General features: G+C 50.4%; 1 protein-coding gene across 4 annotated transcripts; it reads right to left on the reverse strand.

Annotated features, from left to right (window-relative positions):
• Positions 1-1,378: 1,378 nt before the first annotated feature.
• P2RX5 (purinergic receptor P2X 5) lies at positions 1,379-10,074 on the reverse strand. 4 transcript variants are annotated; one of them, XM_038158253.1, is made up of 12 exons: positions 9,836-10,074; positions 7,099-7,249; positions 6,556-6,744; positions 5,657-5,732; positions 5,231-5,327; positions 4,788-4,868; positions 4,147-4,285; positions 3,418-3,554; positions 3,068-3,161; positions 2,509-2,574; positions 2,074-2,156; positions 1,379-1,698 (listed from the first exon to the last, which is right to left on the reverse strand). In XM_038158253.1, exons 1-12 carry the CDS (start codon positions 9,970-9,972, stop codon positions 1,623-1,625), a joined length of 1,326 nt encoding a protein of 441 aa, XP_038014181.1. In that variant the 5' UTR covers positions 9,973-10,074; the 3' UTR covers positions 1,379-1,622. The 4 variants fall into 4 exon arrangements, with proteins under 4 accessions (XP_038014181.1, XP_038014183.1, XP_038014182.1 ...); XM_038158255.1 differs by having other exon boundaries at positions 6,625-6,744; positions 9,836-10,073; XM_038158254.1 differs by having other exon boundaries at positions 6,568-6,744; positions 9,836-10,073.
• Between the last annotated feature and the right edge of the window lie 7,273 nt (positions 10,075-17,347).

Raw genomic sequence — 17,347 nt, forward strand, 5'->3', positions numbered from 1 at the left:
GATCTGGGAGGCCTGGAGACTTAGATTCAGGAAATAGCTTTGGTCCTCTCACAGGAGGATGTTTTGGCAAGTTAAAACAATGGTTTCAGCAGAGCACAGTCAGCTTTGCACGTCAGGAGGAGCTGCTTGCCTGCCAGGAGTGGTGCCAGGCCCTGGTGGCACACAGGGGGTTCACTGTGTGTTTCACCATCTAGAAATTACTCAACTCCAGTTAAACCCTGACAGCCAAAAGCCTGGTGGGAACTCGTGGTGACTTGTGTTTGCCTTGAGGAGAGGCTCCTGACATGGAGAGAAGGTTTTGGGTGAGATCAGAGCACCAAAGGTACATGGCTTATCCTAAATGAGCTCCACTGCTGAATTCTATTTTCTAGCCCCATTTTTGGCTCCCTACACAGACGCAGAGGAGAGGAACTAGACTGGGTGGGGTTTGCTGTCAGTGACTGGGTTCAGAGTTTGCCACTGCTAACAGAGGTGAATTTAGGATGAACCTGTACCTCAGAGTAACAACCTTAAAGAAGCCAAAGCAGAGGTGGGTGCAGCTGCTGGTGCCATTTGTGCATGGCAGCAGCTCCCTGATGCCACCTCAGATGCTGCAGCAGGAGCCCTTTAACTTTTGGTGTTCAAAGCATGCACAGAAACATTTAATCTTCATCAGGACAGCTCCCAGTCATGGGTGATGGGGCAGCATGTACAGAACACAATGATATTCCTTAAGCCCTTTTCTGAGATTAGTTACATCCTGACATGAGATAAATGGACAAAATGGGCTGCAGGGAGACTGATTCTGCTGAGAGACAAGCACTTGTATTTCCTGGAGGTCACTGGTGTTGAAGCAGCAGGCAGGTATGTTCTGACTGCCCTGCTGTTGGTGTGTTTGGAGGAGGCTGTGAGAAACAGAGGCCCTGAGTGCCCATCCCGACCTGCCCAGCACGAGAGATCAGGCAGTGGTGCAGCAAGGACAGTCCCGAGCAGATGAAGGCAGGCACTGAAGGAAGGAGGCAGAGGCTGTGCAGGTGCTCCAGGGCCACGTTGCTGCTCAGTGCATTCACCCCCACAAGAGTGACCGTCCCCCCTGCCTCGGGCCCTGCAGGGCCCTACAGCCCCTTCCCCAGCCCCAAGAGCTGCTCCAGTGCCACATTTCCTGAGCAGAGCAGTCCTGCTGCTTCACACCTGATGTCACATCACCCAGGCAGGAGCTGGGGGCGGTGGCTGCCACGGCAGCAGAGCAGGAAGCAGGTTGGGTTTCAGCTTCAGCCCTTCCCAAAGTGCTCCCATCACAGCTTTTCTCCACATGGAAGCAAAGCACAGCCACAGGACAACGCTGGCTATTGGCATAAGTACAGATACATCTATCAGTGGATATAAAAACATTCATTTGGTGCCATCTTTGTCCTTATATAAAATCCTTTTGTAAATCCATAGTGACGACACATGTTGCAAGCTCAGGATCCCAGAGAAATCTCAGGGAAGAACGACAGTCTTTAGAGAAGGTTTTTTTCCTCTGGGAATCCTGATCATAGCAGGCCTGATCTGGGGTATGTCCACCTCCCAGTGCTGGTGTGATGCCACACCTGTGTGGATTTCCTGGAGCAGGGGTCCAGCTGGCAGAGCCTCTGCTGTGCCTAGAGCCCGCCGAGCTGCTCCGGGCTCTGATTCCCGTTCAGCGTAGGGCTGGACAAGGACTTCCTGGAGCTGGACCTGGGGAAACGGGCACAGGGACAGGATCAGCAGCCTGGGTTTGTTTCAGGAGGCAAAAATGTTCCCAGCCAGGCCTGTCTCACCTTACCCCAAAGGCCCCTCCACATCTCAGTTTCACGAGGCTCTTGGAGCTGCCCCAGTTCCACCCTCGGTCATTAGGGACCAACAGCACGAGGCCATTGCCAGTCCAGCCATGACACAGCAGCTGCCTTTGCTCCCCAGCTCACTGCAGCAAGGAATTACAGAGGAAGCCAATAACTCGGCCAAAATAATTTGGAAGAATGTATTTCCCTGGAACTGTGCTCCTCTATCTCCTCCTGTTTCTATCACTTAACAGAAAGCCATGATTTTTAAGGCAAATCCAGGCCCACTTACTTGACTTCCTCATACTTTTTGCCTCGATAAAAGTTACTCTTCTTGATCAGATATAGCAGCACCAGGTCACAAAAGAAAGCTCCCTGCAAAGGGAAAGAACTTGTGTTTTATCTTTGAAACAGAAGAGGAAGTATTCTGATCTCATTAGAAATGAACATTAATTAAATAGTAATTTATAAACACTGTAGAAACGGTGTTTTCCTTCATTCTCCATGCATTTTCCAGGGTATGCATATATAAAATACAGCCTGTGGGGGTGTTTAGACTACCAGGTTTGTTAACAAATGGTTTTAAGACAGGACACAGACACACACCTGGCCAAATATTCTGAGTAGTAAAGATTCTGCTGGAGAAGTTTTAAACCCCCCATCCCATTCTCATCCCATTTGGGGTCTGGGTCCCCTGGGGTTACTTTAACACAAAACATTAACTTACAGCTCCCATGAGTGCCAGCCCCGAGCTGATATTGATAATGGTGGGAATGATGTTAAATTTCCCTGCCTGGAAGAAGAAAGGTCATGAAGTCACCACTGAGAGAACAACCCACAAAACAAACTCAAGGGTGTGGTACTGCCCTGGGGAAGCTGCTGCTGCTGCCCCTGGGTGCATTTTGTTCCCAGGCACAACCATGGGGGATTTTGCAGTGAGCAATCTTGGAGGCTGAAGGTCTGTGTGTCTTAGGTCTGACTGTCCCTGGCTCATTTCTGAGCTTGCATCATCCCTGCATTAGGCTTCTTTTCTCTCTGCAGTGCTTGCACATGGAAAACAAGTCTCTGGGGCACATTTATTTCTGTTGGGCTTTACATGAGCCTGGTTTTAAGGTGCAGGCTCAGCTGCACTGCAGGTGATCTCTCTTCATGGGGATTAGCTCCACATGGATGGATGGGAAAAGCCCTCTCCTACAACAGGCCAGAGAGCCTGTCCTCACCTCAGAGCTGCCTCTCCCCACACCTCCTTTCTCTGCAGGCTCTGGAACATCCTGGCCTGGCCTCACCTTGCCATTCACCATCACGTCGAAGCGGATTCCGTAGGCTTTAATGAGCGTCCGGTAGTCGACCCCCTCAGCATCCCGGTAATACTTGGCAAACCTGCAAGACAGCCATGCTGGCTTTAATTCCACCTGCCCCTCTGAAGTCTCTCATCCCTTCAAAGAGATCTGTTCCCTTATCAAAGCCAGCTTTAGCCTGCCAGGAGCACTCCCTCTCTCCCTCCCTCCTCTGCAGTGCTCGGCTGCAGCAGTGCCTGGCACATTCTGGTGCCACTCCACTGCCAACCTCCAGCACCTGCAAGCCCAAGCAGCCCAGCCCAGCTGTGGTACTGCATTGTGCCCTCCTCTGTACCCACCTGAAGTTGTACCCAGAAGAGATGGAGGTTTCTGCAGACTTGTTATCCAGCCGGCTAAAAGAATAGTGAGGATTACATTCAGAAGGGGCTTTATCAAGATCACAGTTCCATTCAATCTGAATTCCTATCACACCACCCTTAAAAGAGAGAGACAGGGTGAGTTGTTTAAGCTTAGTTCAGTTAAAGTGTCTTCAAATTTGTCAGACCCTTGGGCAGGTTTTCCCCAGGGGCAAGGAGCAGCTGCACTTGTGGTCAAACGAGGGGCACGCACTCCTGCCTGGGCTGAGTTTGGGTGTGTGACATTAATCCCATTATTACTCTACAGTCCCACTTCTCCCTGTGCTGGTATCCTGAGGTTTCTCATCCCAGGACATTGATTCCATTCCATTCCACACTTCAGTGGGGAAGATGATGTTTTATGCAGGGGTGGATTTCCAGAGTTCTGGGTTTAAACCAATGCTGCAGTAATGTTGAAATTAAACAAATAATCCCTGCTGGCAGAGCAGCAGTTTGGGCAGCCCTGAATAGAAGATAAGTGACACAACCAGCTGTTTTAGAGGAACCCCATTCCCTGGGCACAGGATAAATGGAACCAGCTTGACTTTAAGCACTGGCACCTCTGCAGCACAGTGCAGTGCAGGAGACAGCTCCTTGGGCAGGGACTCCTCACAGCCTCCCAGTGAGCAGTGAGCCAGCTGGGGACACCCACGAGCCCCGGGGCACTCCTACCTGTGAGGCCATTTCCTGGAAGTCGCCCCCAGCCCAGCGGACGATGTTCCCCAGCACGAAGATGGGGCAGTAGGGATGCTCCTGGCTGTACCGACAGCTCTTCAGGTAGGACTCGTTGTCAGTTGCCAGCACATTCATCCTGCACGTAGGAAACAGGGAAATCCACCTTGGCTCCCTCTTTCCTTGCCTTCAGAGCCTGCAGCAGGACTGCAGAGTCAAGAGGCATCTCCAACATCCTCTGTGCACAGCAGCCTTGTCACCCTGAGGGTGTCTCTGCTCCTGGCCTGGGGAAAGCAGTCTGCCCCCCAAAAAATGACATCCTGGCCACAAAAGGGCTTGGCCAGCTGAATCTGGGCTCAAGAAATGACTCACACAGAGCAGATTGCCAGACTGCTCCAGGGTGACCTCTTCTTCTCAAGGGAAAACAATAGAATTCTATAAACGCCTATCTGAGCCCAGGACAAGAGCCAGGACATGCACATTTCTACACTGCTTCAGTTTGTTCACATTGAAGCAGCAAAGGCAAACCAATTTTTTTTTTAATTTGCATTTTTTTGCCAGCCTTGTCCAGGCACTTTATTTTTCTGGAGGAGGGGGAGTATCTATTGAGCAGGAGAAGCTCAGGAACCTGTGGCACTTACTTGGAGAACTTAAATTTGGGGAAGCGAATGGAGTTCTTGATGTAAACAGTGAAGTTTTCTGCACTGCCCAGAAGTGGTTTCCTGGAAGAGAAGGGTTTGTTTTCTGTCTGTCCCCTGCCCACATGTGAAATCTTGAATTGCCATTTTAGAAGCAGCTTTATCCAATAGGCTGGATGGCACCAAGCCAGCTGTGCCACTTCCCCCACAGTGCCAGCAAGGGGTTGGTGAGGAGCGTGCAGGTCCAGGGGACACCCCGAGAGCTGGGAGCAGCCAGGGAGAGAAGCAGGGGGAGCAGAGGGCCAGTCCTGCCAGGGGGAGCCTTGCAGAGTCCCCCCTGCACTGAGCAGCCAACATTCCAGCAAGCACCCAAGCAGAGGGGACACAGGAACTGCCCTGGGTGACACGCAAGCCAAGCAACTCAAGCTTGGAAAGCAGACACGTACTTGGGCTTGGATCTTTTCTCCACTGGGCACCAGGCCAGTATCTCACAAGTCCCTCTGGTGCTGCCCCTGTCTTTCAAACAACGGCCAGTCTTAACCCCTGTGAGCAGACAGCACAGAAAAGGTCACACCAGCAGGCACCTCCTCTCCTTGCCTACAGGGCACGTGAAAATAGAGGATTTTCCCTCTCGTCCCTGCTGTGAAAGGGCCTCTCAGCTGGAACAAACACCCTCTTGTTGTGCCTCTGAGCAGCCCGGGGTTCCCTGGCCCAGCCACCACAGAGCTGTGAGCAAGGCATGGATCTTAAAAAAAGAGAGGAAAGGAAAGAAAGGCCTTGGTGTTCTCTGCAATCAGAGATTTGGGGGGTGTGCCCAGGCTGAGGGCTCTGAAGGACACCAGACACAGCTCAGACAGGGACATGTCCCTTACCATTGCCAGCCACCACTGCTTCCCCTTCCCGGCAGTCCGTGTCCTTGTCACACAGGGCATCGGGAATGCTGGCACTCTGCAGAGGGGAAAAGGACACGAGTGGCAGTGTGACAGGACACCAGAGCCAGAGAAAGTGGGGTGGGCTCTGTGTGAGCACCAAAACCACACAGCTGAAGTGGTAACTGGGGGTCATGCAAACAAACCCCACCACCAGGAGCACCAGCATTCAGCCACACCCTCCTGATTTTGGGTTCTGCTCAGTCTGGAGAGGGGCAGGCTGAAAAAACCAACATCAGTCCTCACCAAAACCAGGCAGGAGCACACTTTGCTGTAAGATAATCCTACCTTGGATCTAAGCCACAAAGTTCTCTGGCCCAAATGTGCCCCTGTCCTGGCTGCACGGCCACCAGAGGACAGCAGTGCCCTGACCAAGCCAGCTGTGCCCCCGGTGTGACATGGAAAATCCATCTGCTCCATGGACAGCACTCCCTGCACAGGCACACACCTCCTCCCCGGGCTCCAGCCCACTCCAAACACCTCCACAGAGGACATTCCACATGACACAAGCACCTAATGCCTTTGGCCTTCAGGGCACGTTCTGGAAGGTGCTGAGCAACCACCCCGTGTCTGGAAGGCAACGAGAGCCTGAATGTTCAGCACTTTCCAGGATGGAGATCTTAAAAATCTCCTCTCCCCATAACCACCACAAGTCACATCAAAGTTATTTTCCCAGGGCCTTTTCTAGCCCTGAGCTATGACTGCCTGGTCTCCTCTCCAGCTGGGCAGAAATTCAACACCACCTAAAGTCAGGAAGTCTCTGCATGATCAATGCCTCTGGAAATTAAGACAGCTGAGCTTCCCAGGTTTACAGTAATTTCCCAAATAAGCTTTTACACTACAGGAAAAAATACTTGTCTTTCATCCTTCCTTTCTTTGTTGCTCCAGAAGTGTCCTCTGTCAGTTCTTACCCCCGGTTTTGCAGGGGTCTGGGGGTCAAGGGGCTCAGTTCTTCCTACCTCAGCACACGTGGCTTGTCTCTGGTTTGGGGTCACAATCAGATTTGTCATGACAAAGAAGACACTTTCACCCTGCAATAAACAAAGAGTTACAAAACTCGGTTTACTTTTAAAGTACTTGTAACGAGGAGCATGAAGCTCCCTTCAGAAGTGAGCAACCCCTCTCCCCATGGCTTTTCAGGCTGAGATACAACGTCACCCTTTGTGTGGATATTTGTTTGGATGAATTCCCTCACCGTGGGTGCACACATAGCCATGAGAGCCAGCCCACGGTCCTGGGGGAGGCAGAGCACCCCCAGCATCTCAAATACAAAACTGAAAACGGACAAACCCCTTCCAGCATCACTTTCTTGTATCCCAACTCCTGCTAATTCACAGGGAAGACCTGGATAGATCCCTTCAGCACCCACAGGGGGTGATGCCAACCTGGGGAGGGATGACATAGTCTGCAACATCCCAAATCCTCTCCCCCAGCTCCGAGGTGTTGGTGAAGGCCACCCCTTTCAGCTTGGTGATGACAGAGCTCTGGAGGGACGTGTCTGTGTCCTGGTAGCCTTTCTTGACCACAAACACCCACCTGTGTGAACACAGCAGCCAGGGAACGAGTCAGACAGAGAAATTCACACCGAGGTCAAATCAAAACATGCCACTGACACCAAACCCTCTGCAACTGCTACTGCTAATAAAGGATAAACTTGGGCATGAGCTGTGCTTGCCAGCAGTGGAGGAATGTGTAATAACAGGTCATGAGGTAAGAAACCAAAGCCTCCATCTGTGCTACACTCAGCAACCTCAGAAAGGGAAAGGAAGAGCAGGGCTGTGTCTGTCCCAGGATGAAAAACTAGAGAGGCTTTTGCAGGTTCACAAGTGCAGAACTCTCACCGTAGCCCACAGACACTGAGCTGCCAGCCAGCAGCAGCCCAGGCTGGGAGATGGAACCTGCAGCTGGGCTGGGGATGCCTGGCAGAAACCTGCAGGGGATATTCCCAGCTGGATCCAGCTCCTTTGTAAGCCAGGGTGATGGGAACAGCCTGGCTGCACCCTGGGAGAGCTGCTGCCTTGCTAAGCGATCCAGGGAAAGGCTTTGCTTCCTTCTCTCCACTGGAAGCAGCAGGAGTTCCATTTCCCTGGTGAAAACCTCCGGCTCAAATGAAACACTTCCAGCTCCCCCACAATACTGCTGACATCACCTGTCAGGACAATAAATCACCCTTGAAGAAGCTGAGGGTGCTGGGGCAGGTTGGGAGAGGGAGAGAGGCTGAGTCTGGCACAGCTCCCTTTTTCAGGGCTCTCCTGAGCAGCACGGGTGGCACACAGCCCTTCACCTGCCACGTGTGACAAACCTGCACATGAACACTCTCCACTGTTACAAAAACATCTTCTAATATTGGCTTTTCACTAATATTAAAATGGATGCTATATGCATGATGTCAAAGTAACTTTGCTATAAAGATACAGTTTATATTTCTGTTGGAGTAGTGAAATAGCTGATAGAAGTATTTTGGTGTTAAACTGCCAGCTCGGTTGGGATAACATCCAGTGAACACATGATGAGGACCCCTGCTATTGATATGCCAACTGACAGCACTCACCACCAGCAGAAAAGATGGACCAAAGCCCAAACTGGAGGTGATGATAAGAACGGACTCAAACCACAACCAAGAAATATAGATGTTCTAAAAGGCAGCCCTGAGGATGGGCCATGCTAAACAATTCTTGTTAACTGGTTCGGGGGGAAAGTTTCAATATGCATCATTATTTATTAACGTGCAACAGGCTGATGCAATAGAAATGTACATAAAGGTTGTTTCTGAAATAGCCAGGGTGCTCTTGGTGGAATGCCAAGAGGCACCTGGCCGTTAAACTCTTTGCTTTATTATCTTTGTCTCCTGTTGTCCATTATTAAACTTTCACATTTCTACAGGAGAGTGAACCAGGTTTTTCACACCCACCCTGGGAAGTTTCCTACTTTCTCCTTTTCCCAAGAACACTGGTTTCCTCTCCCAGGAGGGCTCAAAAGCAGATCCTTGCATTTTCTGCAGTGAATCAATGAAGCAACGGCAGCTGCATCCCAGAAATAGTCCAGGAGGGTTTGATGATCCCCACCCAAGCCAGCGTGTGAACAGGGACCTGCTCCTGTAAGCCCCAGGCACAAAGGGGTCACTGCAGGGACCATCAGTGACAGTGCCAGGGGTTTGCAGGAGGCTGTAGATGCCAGAGGAGGAGAAGAACCCTGCCCTGTCCATGCTGGATCTCTCTCAGCCCTCAGCAATGCTCTCCACAGGATTCCTCCTCCAGACTGCTGAGGAGCTGCTCTGCTCACTGGAGCACGCTCTGGGACTGCACAGCTTTCTATAAATACACCCAGCACCTAAAAATGACTCTGCTATATTTAATCAGTGGAAACACGAGGTGTGGGAAAGGTGAAGGGACCAGAAGCACAGACAGTGAGGGGACAGTCAGGTGTCACAATCTAAAAAAGCCTCAGAAACTCAAGAATCGACAGCACAGGCTGGATAATTCCAGTCTGAGCCTGCAGGGACCATCCCTGTGCCCATTCCACACCAGCGTGCTGCAGACCTGGGCCTTTCCCAGGCTGTTCCTGAGCCAAGCTGCCCTGCTCTGAAATGAATGCAAAGCAGCTGACATTGCTGCTGCCTCAGCCCCCACAGCCCGGCTGCTGCAGCCCACTCCAGCTCAGAAATCTCCCATTTTCTGCTTGCTTCCCTCCCATCTGCACCTGAGCAGGTCACGATGCTGTGCAGAAAACACAGGTGTGCCCCGAGGCTCAGCACCAGGGCTGATAATGCTCCTTTTTCCCCGAGGGGTCACACGTAGGGTTTGGCACCATTCCCACAAAATAGAGACATAAAGGCATAAATAATGCAGTGCAAAGCCATAGTCACTGGGTCTATTTTTAAACCAACCTCAACCTGAAAGGTAGAGCTGAATCCAGCCATCCCTAGAAGCTGAAAAATCAGATATAACCTCAAAATGCAGCTGTATAAACCTATCTGATTAACTGCATTGAAATCAGGAGGCACGGCAGGCTGTCACTGTGTGCAGAGTGCCCTAATTTATCTTTATCACAGCAAAACCCATCTTTATCACAGCAAAACCCATCTTTATCACAGCAAAACACGAAGCAGAGGGCGATTCTTACCCCACCAGGTAAGCCAGGATGGAGAGCTGCACCACTCGGTAGAGGACCCCAACCTTCTTGTTCTTGGCAATGACGTATTTCTCCGTTTTGTAATCGAAAAGAGACAGAAATAAAGCCTTCCAAGCCACCTGCCCCATGCTCCCAGCTCGCTCGGTGGCTGGAGCAGGCACAGCTCGCACCACCCACACGTGCAGTGCATGGAAACCTGACACACCAGCCCTGCCCTCCTCCTCCTCCTCCTCCTCCCTCAGCTGCTCTCCGGCAGCAGCTCAGTCAGGAGCCAGCAGCTGCACTGTCACATCCTTCCTGAGCTGATTCATCCCTCGGGATAGCCCCTCTCCCCCTCCAGGTTTCGTTCTCTCCTCCCAGCAAATGTTTGGAATGAAATATGTTACAGCACAAAGCCCAGCCAGCCACAGAATGTGCTGGAAGGGACCCCAACAATCCCACCCGGTGCCTGGCAGTGTTTCCAAACACTCCTGGAGCTCTGGCAGGCTGTGCCCATTCCCTGGGGAGCCTGGCAGTGCCCAGCCCCCTCTGGGAGAGCAGAGGGTGCTCATCCTTCTCCTGATGTCCACCCTGACCCAGCTGCAGCCCTTCCCTTCCCTGGGTCCTGCCACTGCCACCAGAGCTCAGCTGCAGCATCCCAGGGGACACAGGGACAGCCTCTCACCATTTCTTAGTGATTAAAGCCTTTCTTCAGCCTTTGCAGGATGTAAAGGGGGTAAATTTTTGATTTCTTGGGGTGAATTTTTGGTTTCTTAAACGTTTGCATGAGCAATGAGAGCCAGGGTCCTTCACAGTCAGCCAAAACACCTGCCTGGTTCCCACTCCTTCACACCAAAACCCAAATTAAGAAAACTCAGGAATAAATTCTGCACGTGCCTAAGGATAAATCAAAGCTTTCCAGGAAAACATGAGGAAGCAAGCACAGGTGACAAAGATGAGCAGCCTGGGTTTGTTTCAGGAAGCAGTGTGGGCAAGAGGCTCCCAGCCAAGGCTGTCTCACCTTCCCCCAAGTGTCCCTCCATGCAGCAAAAGCTCCTGATCCCAGTTTCCTGAGGCTTCTGGAGCTGCCCCAGCTCCACCCTGGGTCATGGGGGACCAGGAGCACCAGGCCAGGGGCAGTGACACAGCAGCTGCCTCTGCTCCCCAGCTCCCTGCAGCAAGGAATTACACGGGGAGCCAGTAACTGCTAAACTCATTTCAAGAAATATGATTTCCTCTAATTGACCTCTGTTTGCCAATAACAATTACTGTGCTCCTGTATCTCCTTTTATTTCTATTAGGCAGAAAAATGAAGAAACTGCACAAATCCCTTCCCTGGGAAAATCATTCTCAAGATCTCAGGCTTCATGAAAATTTTTGTCCTTCATCCTCCTTAAATTCCATATCAAATTTAAGCAGATGGATCTGGTTTTTAATGAAGTTGCTCCGAATCACAAGAGAACCACAACCAGCGTCATAAGGAACGAAGAACTCATTTTATCCCTCATCCCAGAGCCATCCCTAGAGCTCCTCTGCAAAGGGAAAGAAACCTTTCTCCAGAAACCTTCTCTCTGCAAAGGGAAAGAAACTTTTCTCCCCTTTTCCTCTGCAAAGGGAAAGAAACCTTTCTCTTCTCTCTTTTCTCTGCAAAACTAGAACACAAACCTGCCCGTGGCCTCCTTGTAGCCTGGTGGCTGCCCTGAGCCTTTGCAGTTATTTTCCAGGTCAGTTAATCTGAGACAGGTTAAATAAAAAAGATCCCTAGAGTGAGAAATGCTCTGCTCCAGGCGAGGCCTGAAGGTGTAAACCACGTTTGATCACCGAAATGAAAATAAAATTAGAATGCAAAACTGATACTTTCTTGTGGTTTTGGGGGCATCAGCAGAGGCTCAGGTGGAATAGCTGTTTTGGAATTAAAAGTTTCCATTTCTATCAAATGTGCCTCAGAACCCTGCTCAGCACAAGCTCAGTTTTTTGCTGACAATGCTGTTGCTGCAGAAGTTTAACTTGTACTGAGCTGCAAAAGCAATTTAGCTGGGACTTTGTGGCTTGCTCTTGAGTGTTGTTTTTATCACCTGGTTTTCACAGCCTTGGGTTTTGGGGTTTTTTCCCTTGCCTGGAAATCAAGTTTACTGCTGGGTTTGTCAAAGTATTTGTGGATGTTCAAACAAAAGCAGATTCGTTCATAGCAGAGGACTAAACAACCCAAAGAAGTCCAATTGTCACCAGTTAAAGATGCAAATAATGTAGAATCTCTCAGTTCTTCTCAAGGGACAGAGGCTGAATCTTCACTGCAAGGTATTTCCCTTTTTGAGTTCCACATCTTGAATTTCCCATGAAAAAAAAAAAAAAAACCAAACCAAAAACACAAAACCAAAAAACCCCAGTCCTGCTCCATTCCCACGAGGGCTTCTTGCTCAGGCTGGGAATTCTCCCAGGGAGGATTTCTCCTCCACAACTGAAACTTCTCCTTTCTCTTTTTTTTTCCCCTTTCAATTCCTGCCATGTCACATCCGTATTTAATTCCTCACACTCCTCATTCCTCAAGGATTGCCTCCTCATAATTCACACACGCTCACAGGATGCCCAGACTGCTCCTCATCCCCTTCTCCTCCACCTGTCACTGCTCAGCTGCCCCAGAGATGATCTCAGCCTCTAAATGCCACCTGAAGGGACCATGAAAAACAAACTTCCAACCTCTGCCCTGATCCAGGGGCATTTGAAATGCGGCAAGGTCACATCTGAGGCTGGAGAGATTTCAAGATCAGCCCAATGATATCTTTAAATTACACCCAAACAGAGCATGTGCTTTGCAGGCAGTGGCAGACAGCTCTGGCCAGGACAGTTGTGATTCACCACGGCTGGTTTTGGGTTTTTGGGCACTCATCCTGCTTTTGGGCACTCATCCTGGTCACTCCCAGCACCAAATGCTCCCTCCAGGCACTCACTGATCCCCACCCTGCTCCCAAAGGCTGACTCAGAAATGCTGAGATGTTTCCCCAGCACTGAAATGCTCCTGCAGCCAATGTTTGAGTGGTGCAGATCCATCTTCTGTCAGAAACAGGCGCCAGAGCAGAGCCTGAAATAGCAGAGACAGGGAGGAAATAAAGAGATTTGGCAAGGAAATGATCAGAGAAAAGGCAGAGGTCAGCTCTCTACATTAGTCATTTAGTCTCTACAGTTCTTGTCACGCTTGTAAGCCAATATCTGCAAAAAACCAAGGTGGAGAGTCAAAGGTGAGAGAGGAAGTTGCTTCAAACCTCTGTTCATGGCCCCAGAAATCAGTAACATCAGGCACGAGCTGCTCTCTGAAGGTCATGGGTTTGGAGGCAAGAAAAAAAAGAAATTAAATGTGTGGGGGAAAATGCTCTGTTCAGCTGCTCTTGCCATCCTTGGCTGGGTCAATTAGCCACTCTTTATCCCCCTAACCTGCACACCCAGCCTTAATGGAAATGGAATTGTGGGGAGAGTTTCTGTCCCAGTGCACAGAGCTGTCTGTAGGAAGAGAAGGGAAAGGGGAGAGTGCTGACTTTGCAGAACAGATTCTGTCTTTGATTCAGCCCTCCATTTCCAGGAGAGCCATTTTCAGCCTTTGAAGGTGTTCCATGTTCCTCCCAGGTCCTGGGTCTCCTATGCAGAGTGCAGGAGTGTTGTTATTATTAGCTGGAACATTTACCTGCTGCTGTCCCCCAACCCAAGACGGGAAAGTGCTTGAGGAGGAGCATCAGAGGAGAAGGAGAAATAGTGCACATCTAATGAAACCAAGGCACCATGCCCTGTTCTGTGAGGGAGCTGGCACTGAATCAGGCAAGAGAAATTAATAAAAGTGCACATAAAGCACTGCTGAGAGACTGAGAGCAAGGGTAGCTGTGCTGTGTTGCAGTGAATTCACCTCCTAAGGTCAGACAATAAAAGCATCACTGGGAAATAAAAGAGTGTTGAATCAAACCCTGAAAGCTGAAGGGGTTTAATAAAAAGTGTATTCACATTAACCACTGATTTAAAGGTGAAACCCTGCTCTTGAATACACCCCACAGAACAGCATTTACTTCTTGGGTAACACAAAGACATGAAATTGGTCCTGGCTTGATACCTCTGCCAGCTCATACCTTGCTGCTAGTCCTGAGGAGAGCCCTTCACCCCCTTCCTTCAGGGAACTGCTGAGCAGAGCCCTTCATCCCCTTCCTTCCCCTTCCTCACAGACACAGCTGGGAAGTCTGGGATGTGTCCCCACCCTTTCCTCCCTGGAATGACCAGCTGCTAGCTCCTTGCAGCTCCAGGAAAACACAGGAGCTGCTCAGACCCGAGCCCCAGAGGAAGAAGTGTCAGCCTGGCAGCTGAGCTCAGCTCAGGTGTGCTCTGTGCAGAGTGACCCCGCTGCTGTGAGCAGGTCCCAGCTCAGCAGGAGGCTGCTGTGTCCCAGCTGTGCTGCACAGACCAACTGGGTCCAGCTTAGCCAAGCTGGGTCTGGGGGAGCCAGAGCAATCTGTTTGTGGCACTGCAGCCTCACTCAGCTCGTTCAGCCCGCTGTAATAAGGACAGGAAATGTCTCTTTAGAGCTACAATTCAATTACCCTCCAAACAAAGCTGCCCCAAGAGGGCCTGGAGCCCAGCAAAGCTCTGCATGGCTCCTGTCTGATGCTCTTGCCTTGATGCCTTGTGAAGGCTGGCCTAGAACAGAGCTGGACAGAGCTAAAGAATGAAATAGGGATTTATTAAAAAGGGATAGGGATTTATTATTAAAAGGATCTCCTCAATGGATCCACCCTGGGCAGCACAAGAGCCCAGCCAGGGCTGCACCCAAGATGAACCAAAATGGTCCCAAAATGCACGAGCACTCCTGGGGTCTCTCCCTTGGATCAGTTCTGCTCCATTTCCATCATTGTCCAGTTACAGCTTTAGGTTCTGAAGTCCCATCCTTCTTGTTTTTCTCTCTCCAGCCCACGCTGTTTGTGCTCTTGGGCTGAGATTTGGATCATTTGTCCTTGGTCCCCAGCTGGAGAAGGAATTGTTTTGTCTCCTTGCCCTGTGAAGAGAGGTCTCCATCCCCTAATACAAAGCTCAGAACTGCACACTAAAGCAGCACAGAATCTGAAAAATATAAAAAATAAAATATAACAGCTGAGGCATCAGTATCAGCGTGCTGTGCTTTATAATGAAGTACTGATGGCCTTCTCCTGCTGAGCTGAGCTCCCTTTCCCCTGCAAACACCCAGGTCACTGCATTCCCCAGCTCTGCCCACAAACCTGGCAGCTCCTGGGCACACCGAGGGAAACCCAGGGTTTGGGGATGTTCCTGCTGTGTGACAAAGCCATAAGCAGCTGGTGTCCTCCCTGACTGAAGCAGCATCACAAAACCTGTTCTGTCCTCCTGTGGGAGGCACAAACTGTGAAGAAATGCAAAGCTGGATGAGTGAGGGGGCCCACAGAGATGAAAGCAGGAAATTGTGGCTCTGCAAACCCTCTGCCACCTTCGCACGAGGCAGAAGGAAAGGTCATGAACCGTGCTGGCAGCTCCAAGGCTCTGGGAGATCTGCAGCAGCTGCTCTCCCACCACACCTGGCCAACCCCAAAGTGCTGCCAGCTCCTTCACCTGCCTGGGGACAGCTGGCTCCTCACCCTGAAGGAGGCATTTGCCAATTTTCTGTGCCTCGGGGAGATGCCACAGCCACGCCACAGAGTCAGGGCCACGCAGGCGGGCTCCTGCTCAGGGCACTTTATTCAAAATGTAGATTGCAAATAAATTTAGCAGCAGCCACGGCCAGGCTCCCATGGAAACCTCACAAAGAGCCAGCTGTGGTTTGGATGAGCCGAGTCTTGGCAGTCTTGGCTAATCCCTTAAGTGCCATCCAATTACTGCAAATGTGCTTGGCATCTGCTGCAGTGATTGCAAAGAATTAAATGGTCGATGGCACTCGCCGGAAATTACAAGTCACAGAGCCCTGTAATGCATTTAGGAGAAAAAACATCTAAAGAGGAAAACAGCATTACCCACTGCAAGAGCTGACCTCCTTGAGAGCCATGAGGGACAACAAAAGGCATCCAAGTAATGAAGGGAGCTTAATTCAGAGAAGAAAGTAGAAAAATAAAGGAGAGAAGGGTTGTTTGTTATTTTTCCACCAGGCAATATTGGTTAGGCCAAAGGAGACAGGAATCCTTTTGTCTTCTGAAGGTCTGAATGAGAAATCTTTGTTTATTCTGCTGCTGTCTACAAACACACATTAGATCTGTGGGGTTTATGGGCAACCAAACACGACAGAAAGAAATGAAACAACCACAAGAATAGGAGACAGAGAAAGGAACATTACCGAGTGTCCGTCCTTGACTTTCTTTGGAATTCACAAAGTGGGGCCTGAGATCATTTCTCTGGAAGAACACAAGGTCTGGCCAGGCATCTTCTTCCCCCAAACTGTCCAAATTGCAATTACTGATGACCTGCAGCTGATAAATCACCAGGGTCAGTCTCTCAGATTAAAGAATTAAAGATTTCCCTGTGTTCAGTGGGGAAAGGGGAGCATTCAGGATGAAATCCCTGAAAGAACAGGAGGCCTCTGCTTCAACTGCATCAGTACAAGTGTTCCACAGAACCCTAAATACTCTCTGCTCTGCAATGACAAATATCCTCCCTCTGCTTCTGTCCCCCAGTCAAAACCTGATTTCACCAAACTCAGAGGCAGAACAAAAGGTGCAGAATTTAACTCTGGGACTTGATTGCTTCTCTGGGCTCAGCAAACCCATCAGGATGTCTCACTTGTTGCTGCCCCAGGAGAAGGTCCAGGCTGCCTGTGTGACCCTCAGGTTCTCCTCTTTCAGGTGGAGCTCTCCGCTGGAAATCATTTCCCCCTGATTTTTTTGGGGCTTTTTTTCCCCAGGGATCAGCAGAACAGCTCTTTAAGCTTTTTAAGAACAATAGAAAACAGACACGAAAAGGAACAGAACATCAGCTGCTTTCCAGCAATGCCTGGCTCGGCTGCAGGAACCCAGCGCTGTGCTGCCACCAAGCTGCGTCCCCTGTCCCCAGCCCGAGCGACAGCGGCGACAGCGACACCGAAACCTGCAGGGCTTGAAGGGCCAAGCAGCGGCTGGAGGGAGCAGCAGAGCTGTAGGAAAGGCATTTTTGTGCTGTTCTTGTGAGCCAGCAAAGGCTTCCTGAAGATAGGGAAAGCCTCGTGTCTCTCTCGAGGAAGGTACCAAGGCTATCACCATGACAACGTGGAGAAAGAGAAAATAAAAAGATGCGGACTTTGGCTGGCTCACAGAGCGACGTGGCTCCTTTTCACCTATTGAGAGTTTTGTTTCTTCTCCGTGACCCACGGGCAGTGCATGTGTTTGTTAAGCAAATATAAATATGCTGTAACACTACGAAGACAACGTGTTGCTTTAATCAAAGAGCCCTGCAGAGCCTTCTGACCCGAGTCCTGGCGCTTGCCCCGTGTCGCGCTCTGTCTGCAGCGACACCGAGCTGCAGCATCTCTGCTGAGCCCTGGGAGATGAAACACGGATAAAAGGAAATATCACCCGTGGC

This window comes from Motacilla alba, chromosome 19, assembly GCF_015832195.1.
Source record: "Motacilla alba alba isolate MOTALB_02 chromosome 19, Motacilla_alba_V1.0_pri, whole genome shotgun sequence".
Classification (NCBI taxonomy): Eukaryota; Metazoa; Chordata; class Aves; order Passeriformes; family Motacillidae; genus Motacilla; species Motacilla alba.

Coding starts and splice junctions, on each gene's coding strand:
- P2RX5 (XM_038158253.1), bottom strand. CDS start 9,972: ATGGGGCAGGTGGCTTGGAAGGCTTTATTTCTGTCTCTTTTCGATTAC. Junction 3,555..4,146: donor TCCAGGAAATGGCCTCACAG/GTAGGAGTGCCC, acceptor CTCTCTTTTAAG/GGTGGTGTGATAGGAATTCA. Junction 3,162..3,417: donor TCTTCTGGGTACAACTTCAG/GTGGGTACAGAG, acceptor GCTGTCTTGCAG/GTTTGCCAAGTATTACCGGG.